Source organism: Pseudonaja textilis, chromosome 6, assembly GCF_049901715.1.
Source record: "Pseudonaja textilis isolate UNSWEBS1 chromosome 6, rPseTex1.2, whole genome shotgun sequence".
Classification (NCBI taxonomy): domain Eukaryota; kingdom Metazoa; phylum Chordata; class Lepidosauria; order Squamata; family Elapidae; genus Pseudonaja; species Pseudonaja textilis.
In genome coordinates, this window is record NC_141995.1 from 7,816,307 (window position 1) to 7,836,313 (window position 20,007).

At 41.1% G+C, this 20,007-nt stretch overlaps 1 protein-coding gene across 1 annotated transcript in view; it reads left to right on the forward strand.

The window, feature by feature from the left end:
* The first annotated feature begins 3,925 nt into the window (after positions 1–3,925).
* FAM47E (family with sequence similarity 47 member E) overlaps positions 3,926–20,007 on the forward strand; it is a 34,511-nt gene continuing 18,429 nt past the window's right edge. The window contains exons 1-4 of the mRNA XM_087936735.1: positions 3,926–3,983; positions 4,852–4,897; positions 17,615–17,987; positions 19,445–19,599. Coding sequence (XP_087792861.1) covers positions 3,926–3,983; positions 4,852–4,897; positions 17,615–17,987; positions 19,445–19,599 — 632 coding nt within the window. The remainder of the gene's footprint in view (positions 3,984–4,851; positions 4,898–17,614; positions 17,988–19,444; positions 19,600–20,007) is intronic.

The following is a 20,007-nucleotide window of genomic DNA, read 5'->3' on the forward strand; positions in this document are numbered from 1 at the left end:
GAATAGAATAGAATACTTTATTGGCCAAGTGTGATTGGACACACAAGGAATTTGTCTAACAATGTGGTGTAGAGATTATGGTATTGAGGTAGGAATGGGGAAAATCTCAATTTTAGGAACTCAAAGCCCAGTGGATGGATGACTTTGAATTCCTCCTAATCCGGTTCTTGTGAGGATAAAATAAAATCACAAGTTAAGAGGCCGGCTTCTTTTTTTTTCAAAATTTCCTTACAAAGTTCTTCAGTTTAAACAGCTGGTCATTTGCATCCTTCCAGACAGACATTAAGGCCAGTTGCAAGTGTATCGGTGTCCTTCAAGTGGCCTCAAGGACTCTCTAAAAGAATGCAAATGACCAGCTGTCTGCAAGGAGTATAAATCCTTCCATTCCCCACTATCCGGTTACAGCTGAATGTTGGATGAGAAGTGAAATGTCTTCAGAGAAAAACCAGAAAGTCCAGTTGCCTCTTTAAAAAGCACCTTTGGGACAACCATTACCTGGATGACTGAGAATCTCCATAGATAAAATGAACAGCAATCTCCATATAAGTTCTCTTTTGAGTTAGAGAAAAAGGCAGGATATAAATCTAAAAAATAGCAGAATAGCTTAGGTCAGAATCCAACTCTGGACTGTGGGCAGAATCAGTCTGCAATACTGCATTCTAACCACTGCACCACCATGGCTCAAATAAACCTCCCTGCTGATGTGGGACTAACCCAGATACATGAAACAGAACGTATTATGGAGTTATATCTCTGGTTTTTACAAATTGCCAAAAACCAGCCATGCAGGAGGCTGAAATTCCCTTGGGAGAACAGGCACAGGTGTGAGATTGCTTAATACATTTATTTCCTTATCTTTTCTCTCGCCCGCCTGTTTTCTCATGTCAGGGGAAGAACAGAATAGAATATAAAGTTTTGAAGCAAAGAATTCTGCAAATAGTTTTTAAAAAGGAAATTTGGCTGGCATAATTGCTTCCTCTTTTTCTTTGCACACAGAATGAAACATCTCCGTTCTCTGATAATGTATTTCTCTTGTGTAGAATATTCACAAAATAAAGCCAGGAAGAATTCTTTATTGGAATCCTCCGCTCCTTTGAAGTAAACAGAACAAATCCAGAGATGGCATGGCTTTTGAACATTGGCTGGGTGTGGGAACTGCCTAGAAGAATTAGTGTGAGGAATCAGAAATATTGCACCAGGTATCAAAGGGTGGTTTGCATATTTCAAGTAAGTCAATATATTAATCAAACAATGATACAATATGTTTTCATTTGGCACAGATGTCATGATTCTTTACAATAGTTTTTCAAACTTGGTAACTTTAAGATGGGTGAACTTCAACTCCCAAAATTCCCCAGCCAGTAGACTGACTAGGGAATTCTGGGAGTTGAAATTACCCATCCTAAAATTGCCAAGTTTGAAAAGTACTATTTTACAACAAGATAAACCTATGTTGACTCTGAAATCTTTATATATTTCTAAGCATTTGATGTATAAGTGATACGTTTGCAATATTTCTATTTTTATTTATTTAATTTACATAGCTGCTTATTCCTAAGTTGCAACCGTGTGGCAGATAACAATCAAATAGCAACTTTTTCAGTTTTGTTTCTTAATTTATTAGATTTTTTAAAAAAATGTTTAGAGTTCGTTGGTGAGTTTTTAGAATAGAATAGAATAGAATAGAATACTTTATTGGCCAAGTGTGATTGGACACACAAGGAATTTGTCTTGGTGTATACATAAAGAAAAGGTACATTTGTTAAGAATCAAGAATCATAACGTACAACACTTAATGATAGTCATAGGATACAATCAACAATCAAATCATACTAGGAAACAGTCAAGTGGGAGGGGATGGGTGATAAGGAGTGATGAGAAGATTAACAATAATAGTAGTGTACACTTTGTAAATAGTTGAACAGTGTTGAGGGAAATATTTGTTTAGCAGAGTGATGGCTTTCGGGGAAAAACTCCCCTTGTGTCTAGTTGTTCTGGTGTGCAATGCTCTATAGCGTCGTTTTGAGGGTAGGAGTTGAAACAGTTTATGTCTGGGATGTGAGGGATCTGTAAATATTTTCACAGCCCTCTTTTTGACTTTGCATTCTACTGGTGTTCTATATAATTTTAATCTAATGTTTTACAATTATTTTAACATTTTAATTGTAAAACATTTAAGAGGGAATGAGGCAGCTTTAGAATTTAGTGTACAGGAAGGTTGAGGTAATGCTGAGCACAATATTTTACTCCATGCAGCTAAACTAAAGTAATTTATTTGAAATATATTAAGGGCCTTATTTGTAATTAATTTTCTTCTTGCATATTTGCCTTGATTGAGTCTTTATTTAAAATACATGATGTGTCTCATGTATTGTAAATTAATTTATTTCCATTGGAATGGATCCAAACTTGGAGAACACAGATCAGAAACCAGCAACGTAAGTGAATTGTTGATGCTAAAGAGAATTCACTTAATGTTCATCATCTCCACAGCTAGATCTGCAATGCAGGTAGTCCTCAACTTATGACCACAATTGAGCCCAGAATTTGTGTTGATAAGTGATTTGTTAAGTGAGTTTTGCCCCATTTTACGACCTTTGTTGCCACACTTGTGAGGTAAATCACTGCAGTTAGGAACACGGTTGTTGAGTGAATCTGGATTGACTAGCTTGTCAGAAGGTCTCAAAAGGGATCACGTGACCTCGGGACACTGTACCCATCATAAATGTGAGTCAGTTGTCAAGCATTTGAATTTTGATCACATGATTATGGAGATGTAGGTGTGAAAATGGTCATGTCACTTTTTTCAGTGCCATTATTTCTCTTTCTCTCTCTCTCTCTCTCTCTCTCTCTCTCTCTCTCTACACACACACACACACACACACACACACACATTTTCTATTTAAACAGTGTGTCATCTGGGTACAAATATCTTGTGCAATAAGAAGTACAATTTATACAAATTCATTGTTTGGTATTAATACTCTATTCTTACTTAATACTAATATACATAATATATCTAATTTGTACAAAATTGGATAAGTGAAGGGATACCGACTGAAGAGAATGTAATTAGGAAAACATTAGCCTGTGCAGAAATGAGCAGGCTAACACTGGCAATTAAAGAGAAGGAATCTTAACATTTTAAATTCTTTTCACATGTTTATTATTTCTCGCTAGTCTTTCATTTCTAACTTCCTTATTTATTCTCCAGCCATTGATAAAATAATTCCCATATCATATAATGTTCAGTTTGTTCCTTCTCTTTAATTGCCAGCGTTAGCTTGTTCATTTCTGCACATTCTAATATTTTCCTAATCACATTCTCTTCAGTTGGAATCTCCTCACTTTTCCAGTTTTGTGCAAATGCAATTCTAGCTACTGTTAATACATGAATGATTAAATATACATTCTCTTTATTGTAAGTTTCAGGTATAATCCCCAATAGAAATATTTCAGGTTTTTAATCAATACGTTGCTGTATCATCTTTTCCAACCACGTATGTATTTTTGTCCAATATCTTTTAGCGTCTATGCATGTCCACCACCGCATGTGCCATTATAACTTTCAATGGTCGCTAAATGAACTGTTGTAAATCGAGGATTACCTGTATACCTATAAATTGAGGACAACCAAGTGCTATTTTTAGCACCTCCGTCTTCTTGCTTATTCTTGAAATTCAGCTTCAGAAGGCTTTCCTAAATTTAATGAAGGCACGATGTCTTTGATTTTACTCTGAGAGTAAACCTGTAATAGTCTGGAACCACAGAGAATCATGTTAATGTCTGCAAGCATCCTTGGTAAACCTCAGGAACCCATCTGGGAATGCCCAGCAAAAGTTTCATTCTCTGCAGAGATTCTTCCAGCCACATCCCTGCAGAAACAGAGGTGCAAAAATGGATTCCCTTGTCAAATACTCTCGTAATGGATTTTTCTGGGCATCAGAGAAAAAAAAGTCAGGAGACTCTGGTTCACGAAGCTTGTGAGCAGATGGATAAATCTTTTTTCAAAGCCCAACCTTATCAGAGGAGTCACTTCCATTCACAAGTTAAAAAAAAGTTTCTGTGTCCAGTCACGTCTGATTCTAGGATATAGTGCCCATTATTATTACCTTTACTGTCAGAGTACATGTCTACAATGAGATTGGCTCAGCACTCCCCCCCACACCCCAACACAGTGAGGACAGCAGTCCCTAACCCAGTCCCACTCTTATTGCACCATGTGAACTTATTGCACAATGCGCCCGCAAGTCTGTCATACTATGTTGACATGAAGTTATTTTCCGTTCAGAAGTCTGACAGCCCACACGTAGAAACTGTTCTTCGGCCTGTTGGTGTGGCTGGCTATGCTTCTATATCTCCTACCCGATGGTAGGAGAGTGAAGAAGTGCTGACCGGGATGTGAGTCGTCCCTGAGGATTTTCCTCACTCTTCTAAGGCAGTGAGCCCTAGCGGGGTCATCTAGTACAGGGGTCTCCAACCTTGGCCACTTTAAGCCTGGTGGACTTCAACTCCCAGGATTCTGGGAGTTGAAGTCCTCCAAGCTTAAAGTGGCCAAGGTTGGAGACCCCTGAACTAGTGGTACCAGGGAACAGCCCACAATGTTTTGTGCTCTGCTCACCACCTTCTGCAATATCTTTCTATCTGTGTCTGTCAAGCCAGCATCTCCATTTCTTGGCTGAGCATTGTCCAAAGATGCTTCCATGGTCATATGGCCAGCATGACCTAAACACCGAGGGGCACAAAATGCTGTTACCTTCCCACCAAAGTGGTACCTATTTATCTACTGTTCGGATTAATCCTTGAAGCTCTGTGCGGACTTTGTATTTCGGTTGTTTTTTCTTTTTATAGTTCATTTGGCACTTTTGTTGTTGGCAGCAATTCAAAGGAGAGAAAGGTGGGTGCTTATCTTGAGGGACTGTTTGGGACTCATTACAGGCTGGGAATGAATATAATTCCCAGCACCGAAATCAAACAAAAGTTGTTTTAACGAAGCATGTGCTTAATTACGGTCTCGGGAAGCCTTGGTCAGAAAATCAGCCGCCTGGGAAAGCCAAGGGAAATCATCAAAACCATCCAAGTTAGAATATTTCAGACATGGAATGCGACACCCAGAAAAATACGGCATCCTTCGCTTAATTCTCCAAGGAAAGATTGAAGGCAAAGGAGGTCCAGGCAGAAGAAGGACATCAGGGCTTCCAAATCTAAGGGACCGGTTTGAACAAAATTCTGCAGCAATTTTTCCCGCTGCTATTGATAAAAATAGGGTCGCCAGCATGATCGCCAATGCCCGATAATGGATAGGGCACACGAAGAAGAAGAAGAAAATAAAACAAGAGGGGAATAATATTAATCCACAGCACAGAGTGAAGGGTTTGGCTCACCCTTCTCTGTCTGAGAGCCACACTTTTAAAAGCCATCGATCTGCACATTATAGTCCAATTGTGTTTTATGGCACGATATTAAAAACGGGGATCATTTAGTGACCTTTCCAAGTCACAAAGTGACTTAGGACCATTTTCCACACTTACACGACCGTTGCAGCATTCCCACGGTGGCATGATCAAAGTTCAGACGCTTGACCAACTGGTTCCTATTTAGGATGGTTGCAGTGCCCTAAGGTCATGTGATCGACCCCCTTTTGCGACCTCCTGGCAAGCAAAGTCAATGGAGAAGCCTGATACGCTGCCGTTGCAACTTTGGTATGGTCCTTACACACTACACAATCCAAGTACCTAGCGAGTTGCACAAGTCTCTCAGCTCTTCAAGGTAGGCCAAACCAGGACACTGTCTCCAGCAGTTTCACTGGAACTATATTTTATTGACAATAGGTTAAAACAACAGACTCTTGAAAGCCTAATTGATTCTCTCATCCTTCCCACTTATAATTCAGAAAATACGGGTGGAACCAGATTGGAGTTTCTTCCTAATGTTTTCTTGGTTTCCTGGGCTCCTCCAAGCATATATTGTGTACATGTCCTTTGGTAAACACCTCTGCGTAGTTTCTCCATACCCTCTCATTTTTGGGTCTCTGTAGCCTCCCTTTTCTCTCTGGTTTTTTTTTTTTTTTACCTGATGTCTTGGGAAAGACCTACCTGTGGGGTGGGAGGAAAGGCAGACAAACCACCTTAAAAAACACCTCGTCAGGTTCCTAAGGCTTGGAAACCAGTCCGCTTGCCTGAAGTGGTGGGATTCAAATTTTTTTACTGTCGGTTCTGTAGACGTGGCTTGGTGGGCATGGCAGGGGAAGGATACTGCAAAATCCCCACCCCACTAACCTGCTTTCCAGCTCCGTTCTCCTGTGCAGGACAACCAAAGAAGGCCCAGCCAATCAGCTGGGACTTGGGAGGCAGAGAATAGATGGGGGTGGGGCCAGCCAAAGCAGGTATTTGCCGATTCTCCAAACTACTTAAAATTTCCGCTATGGGTTCTGGAGAACCGGTCAGAACCGGCCGAATACCACCTCTGGCTTGCTCTCCAATGAACAGCACGCTAGAAAAATAGAGCAGCACCTTGTGACATAAGAGAAGTAAGAAAAGGAGGACAATCCAGCTTAGTGACCGTTCAAAGTTACAACGGCACTGAAGAAACTGACTTATGACCAAAGCGCTCACATTTAAGATCCTTTTGCGGCAATCAAAATTCGGGCAGTTAGCAACTGGCCTGCATTCATGAGGGTTGCACTGCCTTGGGGTTCTGTGTTCACCATTTGCAGCCTTCTCAGTCACCTCTTGACAATCGGAGTCTGTGAGGGAAGGCAGATTCATTTAACGACCACCTGGTTCACTCAACAACTGCAGTGATTCTCTTAACAGCTGTGGCAAAAGATGTCATAAAATAGGGCACTTACCAGAAAAAGGTGTGGGCCCAGTTATGGTTATAAATTGAGGGCTACAAGTCATCCTTGACTTACAACAGTCGATTTAGTGACCGTTCAAAGTTACAACGGCACTGAAAAAAGAAACTGAGGACCATTTTTCATCCTTATGATCGTTGCAGCATCGATCACATGATCAAAATTCTGGTCACATAATCAAAATTAAATTCTTTGCAACTGACTCATACTTATGACGGTTGCAGTGTCTTGGGGTCACGTAATCCCCTTTTGCGACCTCCTGGCGAGCAAAGTCAATGGGCTCACTTAACAATTGTGTTACTAATTTAATAATTGCAACGATTCACTTAGTAACTGTGGCAAGAAAGGTGGTAAAATCAGACCATGTTCACTTAACAAATGTTTCACTTAGCAGCGGAAATGTTGGGCTCAATTGTGGTCATAAGTCGAGGACTACATGTACTGAAGTACAGAAAAGCCCATCAAAAAGGTGATGGGCAGTTCCCCTGCATCTTTATTTGGCCCAAACAGAATACAGGTAGTCCTCAACTTACGACAATTGAGCCTGAAACCTCTTTTTTAAAAAAAAGAAAAAGAGAAAAGATTTCTATTGGTTTTCTATTGTTTACATTTTGTTAGTGCTTAATAAACATTGTGTTGTCAGGGCTATTCAATTTGTTTAACAATACAGATTACGTTCTTAATCTCCACCTCTTTTTTCCAACCACTGGTAAAAATGAAGTCCATCTTTCATAACATTCTGTGTCTTCCAAAACTTCTGTGGCCAAAGGAGACCTTTTTGAACAACTTAGAATAACTTTATTGCCACTTTGACTGCACCCTGATCGGCATACATTAAAATGATACGGTATTTCATTGCATACAGCTCTCAAAGGGTCTCCACCTCCAATATTTACTTATTTACTTATTTACTTATTTGCTTATTCACCCATGGCGACTTGAGGCGGCTTACGGAATGTAAAACCATATTTAAAACAAAAAAATAAAAAATAAAAAACCAATAAAAACTAACAAAAAGAGTCAAATAAATTAGTAAAGTACAGTAGAACAAAAAAAAATTGGGGCTGGGGGAACCAATCCACCCCCCCACCCTGACGACAGCAGATCGCACTAGCCATTTGATGGGCTCCATCCCTCTCTGGGTTCCCCAGGCCCGCTGGCAGGACCAGGTCTTCAGTGCCTTCCAGAAGAGAGCTAGAGTGGGGGCCATTCTAATCTCTGAGGGAATGATATTCCAGAGAGAGGGAGCCACCATGGAGAAGGCCCTTCTTCTGAGTCACACCAGGTGTATCTCCCTCAGGGGTGGGACCCGCAACATTCCCTGACTCCTTGCTCTAATGGGTCAGGTAGATGTGACTGGGATGAGCCATTCCCTCAGGTAACCCAATAATATAGACTACATTAACAAAATAAATAAATAAATAACAGAATTATGTATATACCAGAGGTGGTATTCAGCCAGTTCTGACAGGTTCTGGAGAACCGGAAATTTTGAGTAGTTTGGAGAACCAGCAAATACCATCTCTGGTTGGCCACACCCACATCTATTCTCTGCCTCCCATTGAGTCCCAGCTGATTGGCTGGGTCTTCTTTGGTGGCCCTGCACAGGAGAATGGAGCTGGAAAGCAGGTTAGTGGGGGTGGGGAGGGAAGGGGATTTTACAGTATCCTTCCCCTGGAATGGGGTGGAAATGGAGATTTTGCAGTTGCCTTCCCCTTCCATGCCCACCAAGCCACACCACGCCCACAAGTCATACCCGCAGAACCAGTAGTAAAAAAAAAATTGAATACCACCACTGGTATATATCCATATACATTGTGTGACATGGAGAAACAACGCAGTCTAGTACGGATCTAGACATGTACATGGCGGGAAAAACAAGTCTTGTGAGTGTACCACTTTCCTCAGTGATGTTTTCAAGTGTATCTCCTAGTTTTTGAGTTGGCAGAACTTTGAACCAGCGTGAGATTCCCTTTCCCCACGGTTGATCCCTGCCTTGCTTTCTCCTGCGTGTTTTCTGAGTGATTGCCAAATTGGGCTGATCTGATTAAGCATGTGATGCGCACGTGATAAACCGAGTGATAGGTCGCCCTCTTCGCTAACGGGCGAGAGCATCCATGAGTCATATCCTTACAGCATGGAGGAATACAAGAGATAGTTTTGAAGAAGATAGGAAGAAGGTGTTATAAAAGGGCCAGCCCAGAAAGATAGGAAAGGCTTAGGAAGAAAGTCCCCTTTGGGAATAAGTCGGAGGACAGTGGTAACTCCGTCAACTTTTTAAAAATTTTGTTAATAGAGCCAAAATCAACATAGATAGTCCTTGACATACAATCATTCACTTACTGACCATTTGAGGTCACAACAGCACTGAAAAAAGTGACTTGTCTTTCACATTTAACAACCATCGCAGCGTTCCCATGGTTAAAATTTGGTTGCTTGACAATGGGGAGATATTCATGATGGTTGTGATATCCCAGGATCATGGGATCATCTTTTGTGATTTTTCTGACAAGCAGTGTCAAATGGGGAAACCAAATTTACTTAACAACCATGTTTGCTAACTTAACAACTGCAGTGATTCACTTAACAACCATGGGAAGAAAAGTGGGGCAAAAAGCTCACTTAACAAATGTCCCACTTAGGAACAGAAACGTCGGGCTCAATTGGGGTCATAAGTTGAGGACTACCTGTTGTGGTTCACTGGCAGCTGGTGCAGACGGCAGAGGCATTGGACAGTGAGGACGAAAGGAAACCAATCAGGGGGTCTGGGGAGGACTCGGACAAGGGTCCTGCATCCGACACAGGGATGGGGCCAGGACCATGTGGGAATGGGGTGCTGACTCCAGAGCCTTCGGAGTCTGGCAGCAGCAAAGCAAAGGACCCAGGGGAGCCTGTTCCCAGTGTGCGGATAAAAGTCAGACCTCAATGACGAAGAGCTTTGCAGGAAGCAAAGCAGTTCAGTAATTTCCGAGTCCGTCTTGGAGCTCTGTACTCTGGTCAGTTTTTTCTGGATTTTGGGGCTGGTTTATGTTAAGCCTTAGTAGGACATCTGTTTGTTGGCAAGCATTCTACAGCATTGAGAAGTGTGCTCTTATCTGGAGGAACTGCCTATAATTAGTTTTGGCTGGGAACGCAAATAATTCCCAGTGTCACATTAGAATAGGTTTTACTTTTAAAAACAATTTGTGTTTTATTAAGTTTGACGACCTGTCAAATACTACCTGTATTCTGCATAGGCGGGTAACAGATTCCCTGACCCTTCCAACCACCACTTTGTTGAATGGAAAAATTCTTTTGATTGTCACCCTTTTCTTCCCCAAAAAATAAAGTTTCTTTTCTTTCATTTTCAGTTTGCTATATTTCGCTGTTGGCACCCCTTGCCAAACTGGCTCTTCCAGTTTATCCAACCAGGAAGGATAAAAATATAGACAGCTGGAAAAACCTGTTAATAGATAAAAAATCATCTCATCATGGGTACAAAAAATGAGAACACTCCAATTCTGAATGCTGTAAGTCCGCAGACATGGTACTGCGGACTTTGCGCATCTCTGCCCTCCTATTAGAACACATTGCAAGATTACGTAAGGAAATATGTGGGTGATGCTGCTAATATTTCAGAAACCTGCGGTTGAATCAAGTTTCCAGTTCCTCAGCGTTTTGTGCAGCTCATGACTGAGAGCGTTTCGTCCTTCCTCATGACTGAAAAAGAATAAATTAGGCAAGAAGGTTTTAGTGCGCTGCATAATGAAGGTCCTTTTCGGCACACACATTTGTTAAAAGAAAGCAGCATATTGGTAGATTCTGATTCTTACAGATCAAGAAACTGATTTTTCCCACATGTTACAAGCTGATCTCAAATTTTAGTGTGAACTGAACAGTGTGTTCCATTTTAAAAAAAAAAACCTGTTCTGGGATTTATAATACCAGCAGCATAGCTATATTTCTGAACCACACAAAGTCGGCCTTGCAGATACAGATAATCAGAGTTGGAAGGGACCTTGTAGGTCATCTAGTCCAACCCCCCACCTAAGTAGGAGACCCTACACCATTTTTAACCAATGGCAGTCCAATCTCTTCTTGAAAGTTTCAAATGATGACGCTCCCACAGCTTCTGAAGGCAATTTCTAATCCATTGGTTATTGTTCTCACTATCAGAAAGTTTCTCCTTATTTTCAGGTTAAATCTCTCCTGGATCAGCTTCCATCCATTATTCCTTGTCTGGCCTACAGGCGCTTTAGAAAATAGCTTGCCCCCTTCTTCTCTGTGGCAGCCCCTCAAATATTGGAAAACTGCTATCATGTCTCCCCTGGTAGCCCTTCTCTTCCCAAGGCTCTTAACCAAGCCCAGTTCCTGTAACCGTTCTTCATATGTTTTAGTCAACTCATAAAACGTTTCTATGCTTGTTTTAGAATTGCCATTAGTCTCCAGTCCCCTAATCATCCTGGTTGCTCTTCTCTGCACTTTTTCTAGAGCGTCAGCATCTTTTTTTATAGAGTGGTGACCAAAACTGGATGCAGTATTTTAGGTGCAGAAGTTTTTTTTAATTGTTTAGCTTGATGGTAGTATTAACATTATCTCTCCATTATCTCTCTTCCTTTCTCTCTCTCTTTCTCTTCTCTCTGTCACTGTCTCTCTCTGTGTGTGTATGTACTGTATATGTATATATATTTGTGTATATGTGTTTGTAAGTACAGGTAGGCCTCGACTTATGACTACAGTTGAGTCCAAAATTTCCATTGTTAGTGACACAGTTGCTCAGTAAGTTTGGCCTCTTTTTGTGACCTTTCTGGGCACCGTTGTTTAGTGGATCACAGCAGTTGTTAAGCCAGTAACACAGTTATTACGTGAATCTGGCTTCCTCATTGACTTTGTTGGTCAAAAGTTAGCAGAAGGTGATCATGTGACCCTGGGACACTGCAACTGTCATGAACACATGCCAGTTTCCAACTGTCTGAATTTTGATCACATGACTGTGAGCTTGCTGCAATGGTTGTAAGACAGTGGTGGGATTCAAACATTTTTACTGTCGGTTTTAGGCGCATGGCTTGTTGGGTTTGGCTTGTTGGGGGTGGCTTGATGGGTATGGCAGGGGAAGGATACTGCAAAATCTCCATTCCCTTCCCACCCCACTAACCTGCTTTCCAGCTCTGTTCTCCTGTGCAGGGCAACCAAAGAAGACTGGGACTCAATGGGAGGCAGAGAATAGATGGGGTTGGCAGGGCCAGTCAGAGGTGGGATTTGCCAGTTCTCCAAACTACTCAAAATTTCTGCTACCGGTTCTCCAGAACCAGTCAGAACCTGCTAAATACCACCTCTGTCGTAAGTGTGAAAAATAGCCATGTCACTTTTTTTCAGTACTTTGAATGGTCTTGTAGCTTTGGTGACTGAGCAAATGTAAATCAAGGACTACCTGCAGGCATATAAGGCTACATACTAAATGTGTATGAATAATGTACACTTCCATCAAATGTGCTTAGGACGGAGAACTTAAAATTTCATGAGTAATTTAATTTTATGAAATGTAATTTTATAATTACATTTCCCAAATAAAACCACCTTGTTGGAGGACAAATATCATAATCTTACTTTGAAGGATCAGTTGTTAAATTCTAACATTAGCCTCTTTATATGGCTAAAAGTTTTTTTTTAACGTCCCCCCAATACTAGTATATTTATTTCAATTTATTATTATATATAATTTTATTCTTTACTAAGTAAAAGTGACAGGAAAAGTAAAAGTGAGAAAAAAGGGAAAGGAATAGAACATATATATGTAATTATACAGTATATACATATAGCAGTATAACCTGTAACTCATCTGTGTAATTAATTACATTTCTTTATTATTACTATTACTATTTATTTATTACTTATTATTACTATTGTGGTTGCATAAGCTTTAAGCTAAAGTAAGGAATGATGTGAAAATTCAAAAATGAGATTTAATACGGTACAGTCATCCTTTTTTTCTTATTCCAAACATTGAAGTTGAAAGATTTTTTGATAAAAGTTCAATTGTACTCATACCAAAAGGAGAGTTCAGTAACTGATATTACAAACCATTTTTTTCATTTTTAAAAAATATACTGAATGCAACAAGCACGATAGAAGGAGAAAGAGCGAAAGTGAGAGGGAAGGAAGGAGGTGAGGTTTGGTCTAAAAGTTAAGGCACCAAGCTAAAAACCAGGAAAGCATGAGTTCTAGTCTCGCCTTAGGCATAAAAGCCAGCTGGGTGATTTTGGGTCAGTCACTCTCTCTCAGACTAACCACCTCACAAGGTTGTTGTTCTGGAAAATTAGGAGGAAGAAAGCATAGTATTATGAATATTTACCTCATTGAGTTATATATAAAAACTGCTCGATATTCATGCTTCCCTATGAGACTATATGATTGGGCTTAGTTTTGGGGGAGGAAAATAAGGGGAAAAAAATTCTGCCAGAGCTGCAGTAGTCACAAGACTACTGGCCCTTTGGTGATCCTGGAGCAGCTCCTCCAGTCCATGGCAGGCCAGTGCACCTGGGTGGAGGAGCAGCTGCTCCAGAGAACCAAAGGGCCAATCCTGTGACTACTGCAGTTCTGGAGTATGGGACCGACTTTCCCACCAATGTCAACAAACCACCGTCGGTCAAAATTCATATTAGTGGCCCCGCGGGACTTAAAATTACGAGTTTGGTGGTCCCTGAGGTCCAAAAGGTTGGTGACCCCTGCCTTAAAGGAGAAATGGGGAAAAATTTTAAGGGAGGCAGAAACCAACCCAATTTCCCTGCCCCAAGCAGAAACTGAGGAGGCCAGCTTTTAGAAATGCAGATTTGTTAATCCATTCAGAAAGACTGGGTCAGACAGAAACTCCAGATGTGAACACAATTAGACAAGCCAAAGGTTGACAAGATTAGCTCAGACCTAGGATTTGCATTTCCTCTCTTGCCTATAGAGCCAGCCATGACCCCTACATGACCCCATAGGAATCAAGAAGGTATATAAAAACCCACCCACTTTCAACTCCATTTCATCAGCTGCCCCAGAACCACAAGCTGTTGGTGCTTCTTTTTATCAATAAATCTTTCTTTCCAATGAACCTCCGTTTTATTCCCAACTTGGAACTGGATGTCAATTTTTCTTCCAACAGAAATGGGACCAAACTTACTTAACAAGTGTCTTGCTTAGCAATGCAAGTTTGGGGCTCCATTGTGAACGTAAGTTGAGGACTACTTTTATTTTGCTTTTCTGTGAAGGAACATGTTTATATGTGAATTGTTATTAAGGGTCCTTGGGCCCTTCTGGATTTTATTCTTATGCATCATTTTTAATCCACGTGCTTGCTGCTAGTTCTTCAACTGGAGCCACCTTTGAACCCAGCAAATAAATAAAGCATCCGGGTTTGCAAAAGGATTGAAGCGAGGAGGCCTTGGCTTTGACCGTAAGGTGGCCTCATGGCCTTTGGAAATATCTGGAACTACACATCCCAGAATTCCCACTGAGCACAGCAGCCAAGGTGGGTTACTTCAAGAAACATGTATTCCAACACATCTAGGAACCATCAGTGCGGAGAAGACTTCTCTAGCAAAAGCAAATAGGCCCAAACAAGTGTGGCAGTTATTCATCTCTATGGTTGCCATGGCTTGGATGTTGTCTCCTAGCAACGGGAACAAATGGTTAACCCAAGCATCCTGTTGCTGGGAGACAAGCATCCTTAGTTCTACCATTTCCTTTTTTAACAGAGGCAGCTGGATCCCTTTAGCCAGCTGTTGCTAGAGCTGGATCCCTAATGCCAGTCAACATGTGTCCTGCCCCTTGGTGAGCAAGTAAGAGTAGGTTGATTAAAGTGTACTGATAACAAGGAAGGGACGTCCATTTGCAGCAAGCATCGTGGGTGGACAGCCAGTCTAGGATTTATTTTAGGAATCGTAGGGCCTTGAAAGCTGACTCAACCCCAGTTAAAGCTGTCTTCAAAACAATGACCCAAATTAAAGGGCTTAAACATAGTTTACTTGGATAAGCAACAATTGGCTGGTACTAAAGCCTCTGCCGTAACCAGACTAACCTATTTTGACATCTAGACATAAGGCAAGATCAAAAACTGGGCTTGGTCTAGGATGCTCACAGTTTCCCAGTTGAAACTATGGTTAAGTCTGTCCATGTGTTGTGAAAATAAGGAATTTTCATCATGTCTTTTGACTACTAGTTGTTGTGTTCATGGATGTGATTATTAGACTTCTGCCTGTTTGTCCTACATATTGTCTTCCATTGCTTGTGATTTAGTGGAGAGTGGAGATCAAACCCACTCCCTTCTAGGACTGATGATGTTACCTAGTTGGGTAGTGAAATGTCTGCAAGAAAACAACCAAACTCAGAGAGCACCAAGGTCAGGAATGCTAACAAATTCCGTCAAGGACGCTCCAATAGGTTATTGAAAAGCCTTAAAGGAGCTTGTCAGGTTTCAAGAAAGCTTCTTTCAAGAAAAACACAGCTCTTTGCTGACATCTAGGGGTTGTGTAGTCTTTCCAATCCAGAGATGGTAGCCCTGAGAGCAGAGAGTTATTTGTAGCTCAGAGTTGGACTATGGGATCCTTGGTGTTCTCTGAGCTCGCTGTTTTTCTTGCAGACATTTCATTACCAAACTAGGTAATGTCATCAGTGCTAGAAGGGAGTAAGATTTGCTGTCATTTTTATATATTAGTGGCTTGCCTGGTAGCTTTGGTGGGAGTGTTCTTGTTGGGTCCTTGTTTATGGTTAGCTGATTTGTCTGTGTTACTAGTTCCATGATTGGGGTATTGTTTACTCGATTCTTGGCTAGTTTTCATCTTGGATGGTAGCCATACTCTGCACAATCTGGTTTGTTGAATGTAAACTCCTTACAAACCTCGCCTTGTAAGTTACCTATGCCTGCAGCAGAGGTTATATCATTTTAATGTTAAATAAGGTGACTTGTAAAATTGCTGGCTGTGAAACCTAGTAGAAAGGGTGTGTTTTTTAAATTATTACAGGCAGTCCTCGAATTATACAACCACAATGGAGCCCAAAAATTCTGCTGGTAGATGAGGTAGTTGTTAAATGGGTTTTGCTCCATTTTACGACCTTCCTTGCCTCCGTTATTTGTCTGTGCATGTATGTATTTATGTACACCTATACATACATACGTACATACGTACGTACATACATACATACATACAAGCTATCCTATGATGCAAAGCAATTGGCAGATGCTTCCCTGGAATAACATGGAAACTTAACAGCAGGGGGATCATCCAATCATAGTTTGTAACTGAATACCTTGCAAGTCCAGCCAGGATTATCTTGAACACTAAATACATCTACTCCTCATTTAATGATCACAAATCAGTCATTAAGTGAAGCGATCTCTAAAGTAAACAGTGGCTATGATTTTCCTTGAGCCTTCCTTTGCTTTATAGATCTGCAAAGTCCATCAATGCAAGGATTGGTTGCAAAGTTTCTTTTTGTCACCGTTGTAACTGCGGATGGTCACTAAATGAGGCAGTTGCCAAACCAGGACTACCTCTATGTCCTTTAGTAAAACACAAGCAAAAATGTTGATGAAGTGAATATTGTTATGAAAGCTGGTAGACTCCCAGTTCATTTTTAGAAGTATTGTCTTCTTGTGCCCTATCCATCTTTGGGCATTGGCCATCATGTTGGCGATCCTATTTTTATCAACAGCTGTAGGAAAACATGCTGCTGAGTTTTGTCCAAACCGGTCCCTTAGATTTGGAAGCCCTGATGTTCTTCTTCTGCCTGGACCTCATCTGCCTTAAATCTTTCCTTGGAGGATTAAATGAAGTAGGCCACATTTTTCTGGGTGTCGCATCCCATGTCCAAAAACTTTTGCTTTTTAATGGTTTTGATGATTTCTGTGATGACCCAAAGGGGAGCAGCACAAAGGCAACACAAGCAGATAATCATTAAGAGCCCCTTTATTAGATCCAACTTTGCCCCCAACGTCCTGGTTACCTTCTGGCTGGAGAAAAAGTCTTCCAGGAACAACCTTTGGCTGCAGAGAATCAAGTCCAAAACGTGGTCAACAAAAACTGTAACTTTAAGTCCAACCAAGGCAAAATGAGGCAATTAGTTCGGCAGGGCAGGAGCAAGAATTCCACACGTGAAGGCATTGCAATAACTCAACACGGTTGGGAAATCGCCAGGAACACAGATAATCAAAGTCAATACAAGATAAACTCGTGTTTGCTCCCAGGAGCTGCCACACTCGGCATGCATTCCTTTTAAACTTTCTTCCCAGCTGTGGCTAATGAAGGGAGTCAGGGCCCTTTCCTATCCCGTAAGCCACTCAACCCATGTTGCTCTCTTCTCCGTTCCTCCCTGTGTACCCCAGGATGAAGAGTGGGTGGGCCTGGGTCTTTCTCTGAACTCTTCTCCCTTGTTTTACCTCTTTCCTGCTCTGCCCAGGTGGACTTTGCCTTGCCCCAGTTTCCTCCACAGCCAATGGAGCCACAATCCAACTCTCTGTCAGCTGTATGTCTTCCTCCTCGGATTCAGACTCCAACAGGGGCATGACAGATTTCCCTTGGCTTTCCCAGGAGGCCTCATTTCCGATTTTGTCAACCCAGCTGATACATAACAGCTGCCTGTAAATCCCCATTTCAAATGCTTCTGGTCTCTTCAAGTGGCTTTCTGTCAGAGACCAATTCTCCACTCCGTAGATCAGGATAGAAAAGATGTATTGTAGAAGTACGGTAGCCAAGAGATATTTGCTTTCAATGCTGGCTGTACCTTCTTTCCATCCAGGTACAAGGAAAAATTACCTTCCAAGTGCTTTCAAAAGCAGGCCAGTAATAAAGAGAGATTCTCGGATTCTCTCAACGGTCAGCGATGGAGATTCCTGAAAAGTGGCCTGGATGATTTCAGAAGTGGGTGTCCTCCACCTTCGGGCAGCCTAATAATTCAAGGCACAAAAGGGCCCACTCCGATCATCCTACAGTATAAGAAACTGGATCCTTCGCAGATTGTCCCTTACAAATCCAGAGGTTTGCTGAGGAAACGCACAGCGGTTCACTCCAGACTCCCTACACCTCTGAAATCCAAGATGGACTCCAAGCTCACCCAGGAGCAGCACCCACTGGCACTGTATCCACACCTGGAAGAGAGTGTGCCTCCAGAGGTAAAATGGGTGCATTCGTTTATTTATTTTGTATCCCGTCTTTATTGTTTTTATAAATTGCTCGAGGCGGCAAACATATCCAACACACCTTCCTCTTCCTATTTTCCTCACAACACCAACCCTGTAAGGTTGGATGGGCTGAGAGAGTATCTGGCCCAAATTCAGTCTACTGGTTTTAGAGACAGACAGACAGGCAGGCAGACAGGCAGACAGACGGGTGGGTAGATAGATATAGATAAATAGATAGATACAGATAATAGAAAGAGATGGATGGGTGGGTGGATGGATGGATGGATAGATGATATATAGAAGATAGATAGATGATGATAGATAGATAGATAGATAGATAGATAGATAGATAGATAGATAGATAGATAGATAGATAGATAAATAGATAAATGGATGATAGATAAAAGATAGATAGATAGATAGATAGATAGATAGATAGATAGATAGATAGATATGAAATATATTTGAAAAACTAGAGGGAGAAGAAGAAGAAGACGAAGGAGAAGGAGGATATCTGGAAAAATGGGTAGATATATAGATAGATTAGATAATAGATACATAGATGATAGATATGATAGATAGATTGATCGATATGGTAGATAGACATGATTGATATGAAATATATTTGCAAAAACTACACAGATGGAGAAGAAGTAGAAGAAGACGAGGAGGAGGATATTTGGAAAAAATAAATAGATTAGATGATAGACAGACGGATAGACAGACAGACAGACAGACAGACTGACAGGGCAGGACAAGAAGCAATGGGTGGAAACCAGTCAAGGAGAGAAGCAACTTAGAATTAAGGAGAAATTCCCTGACAGAACAATTAATCAGTGGAACTGCTTGCCCCCAGAAGTTGTGAATGCTCCAACACTGGAAGTTTTTAAAAAGATATTGGATAATCATTTGTCTGAAGTGGTGCAGGGTTCCCTGCCTAGGCAGAGGGTTGGACTAGAAGACCTCCAAGGTCCCTTCCAACTCTGTTATTCTATTCTATTGTCACTTTAAATTGGCATACATTAAAATGAAATTTCATTGCATACAGCTCTCAGAGGGTCACCACCTCCAATATACACTACATAAACCTGCCTAAATAAATAAATAAATACAAAATTATGCATATATACCCACATATATTGTGTGACACACAGAAATTTTCATGCCTGAGGTTGGACTAGAACTCACAGTCTCCTGGTGATTGGGCAAAAGTTACCTAGATGGCTGTTATGCCTAGGGCAGGATTAGAACTCGCAATTTTCTGATTTCTAGCCGGCTGCCTTCACCATTAGACCGAATGATCTAAAAATGTAATAAAATGAATATCTCCTTCATTATTAATCAATGGTACAGTTAGTCCTTGATTTACGGCCACAGTTGAGCGCCCATAATTTCGGTCATAAGTCAAGGCAACACATGACCTGTTCTATCTTGCTGTGCCCTCACAGCTTTTTGATGATGTGATGAGGCTCCTGGACCCTGGGATGGAGCTGACTCGAACAACGCCGGATTATAGTAAAGACGATTTGACCATCTCTTCGCCTACTCAATATCACATCAGATATGATGTGCCCCCAAACAGAAGCTACAGTGCCACCCTTCCGTGAGTAGTGAAATAAGTAAAGTGCAAATGTAACAAATAAAAATGAAATAAAAAGAAATAGAATATGTCGAGTGAGGGAGAGTCTGCTATTTTTGATTTTATGCGTTTAACAAATTTTTTTAAAAAATTAGGCGACCCAGTTCCCATGCTGTAGCCAAATGATGGCTCTTGATATGGGGCTGAGGTGAGAAGGAATATAGAGTTGAATTCTTGTTGCACGAACATCTGGATTATACCGTTCCATTCCAAAGTGTGCCTTCATATTTGATTACATTAGTGCAGGATTTAACAAATAAAAATGAAATAAATTTAAAAAAAATTAAGTGACCCAATTGCCATGCTGTAGTCAAATGATAGGCAGTGGGGGTGGTGTTGGACTGGATGACCTACAAGGACCCTTCCAACTCT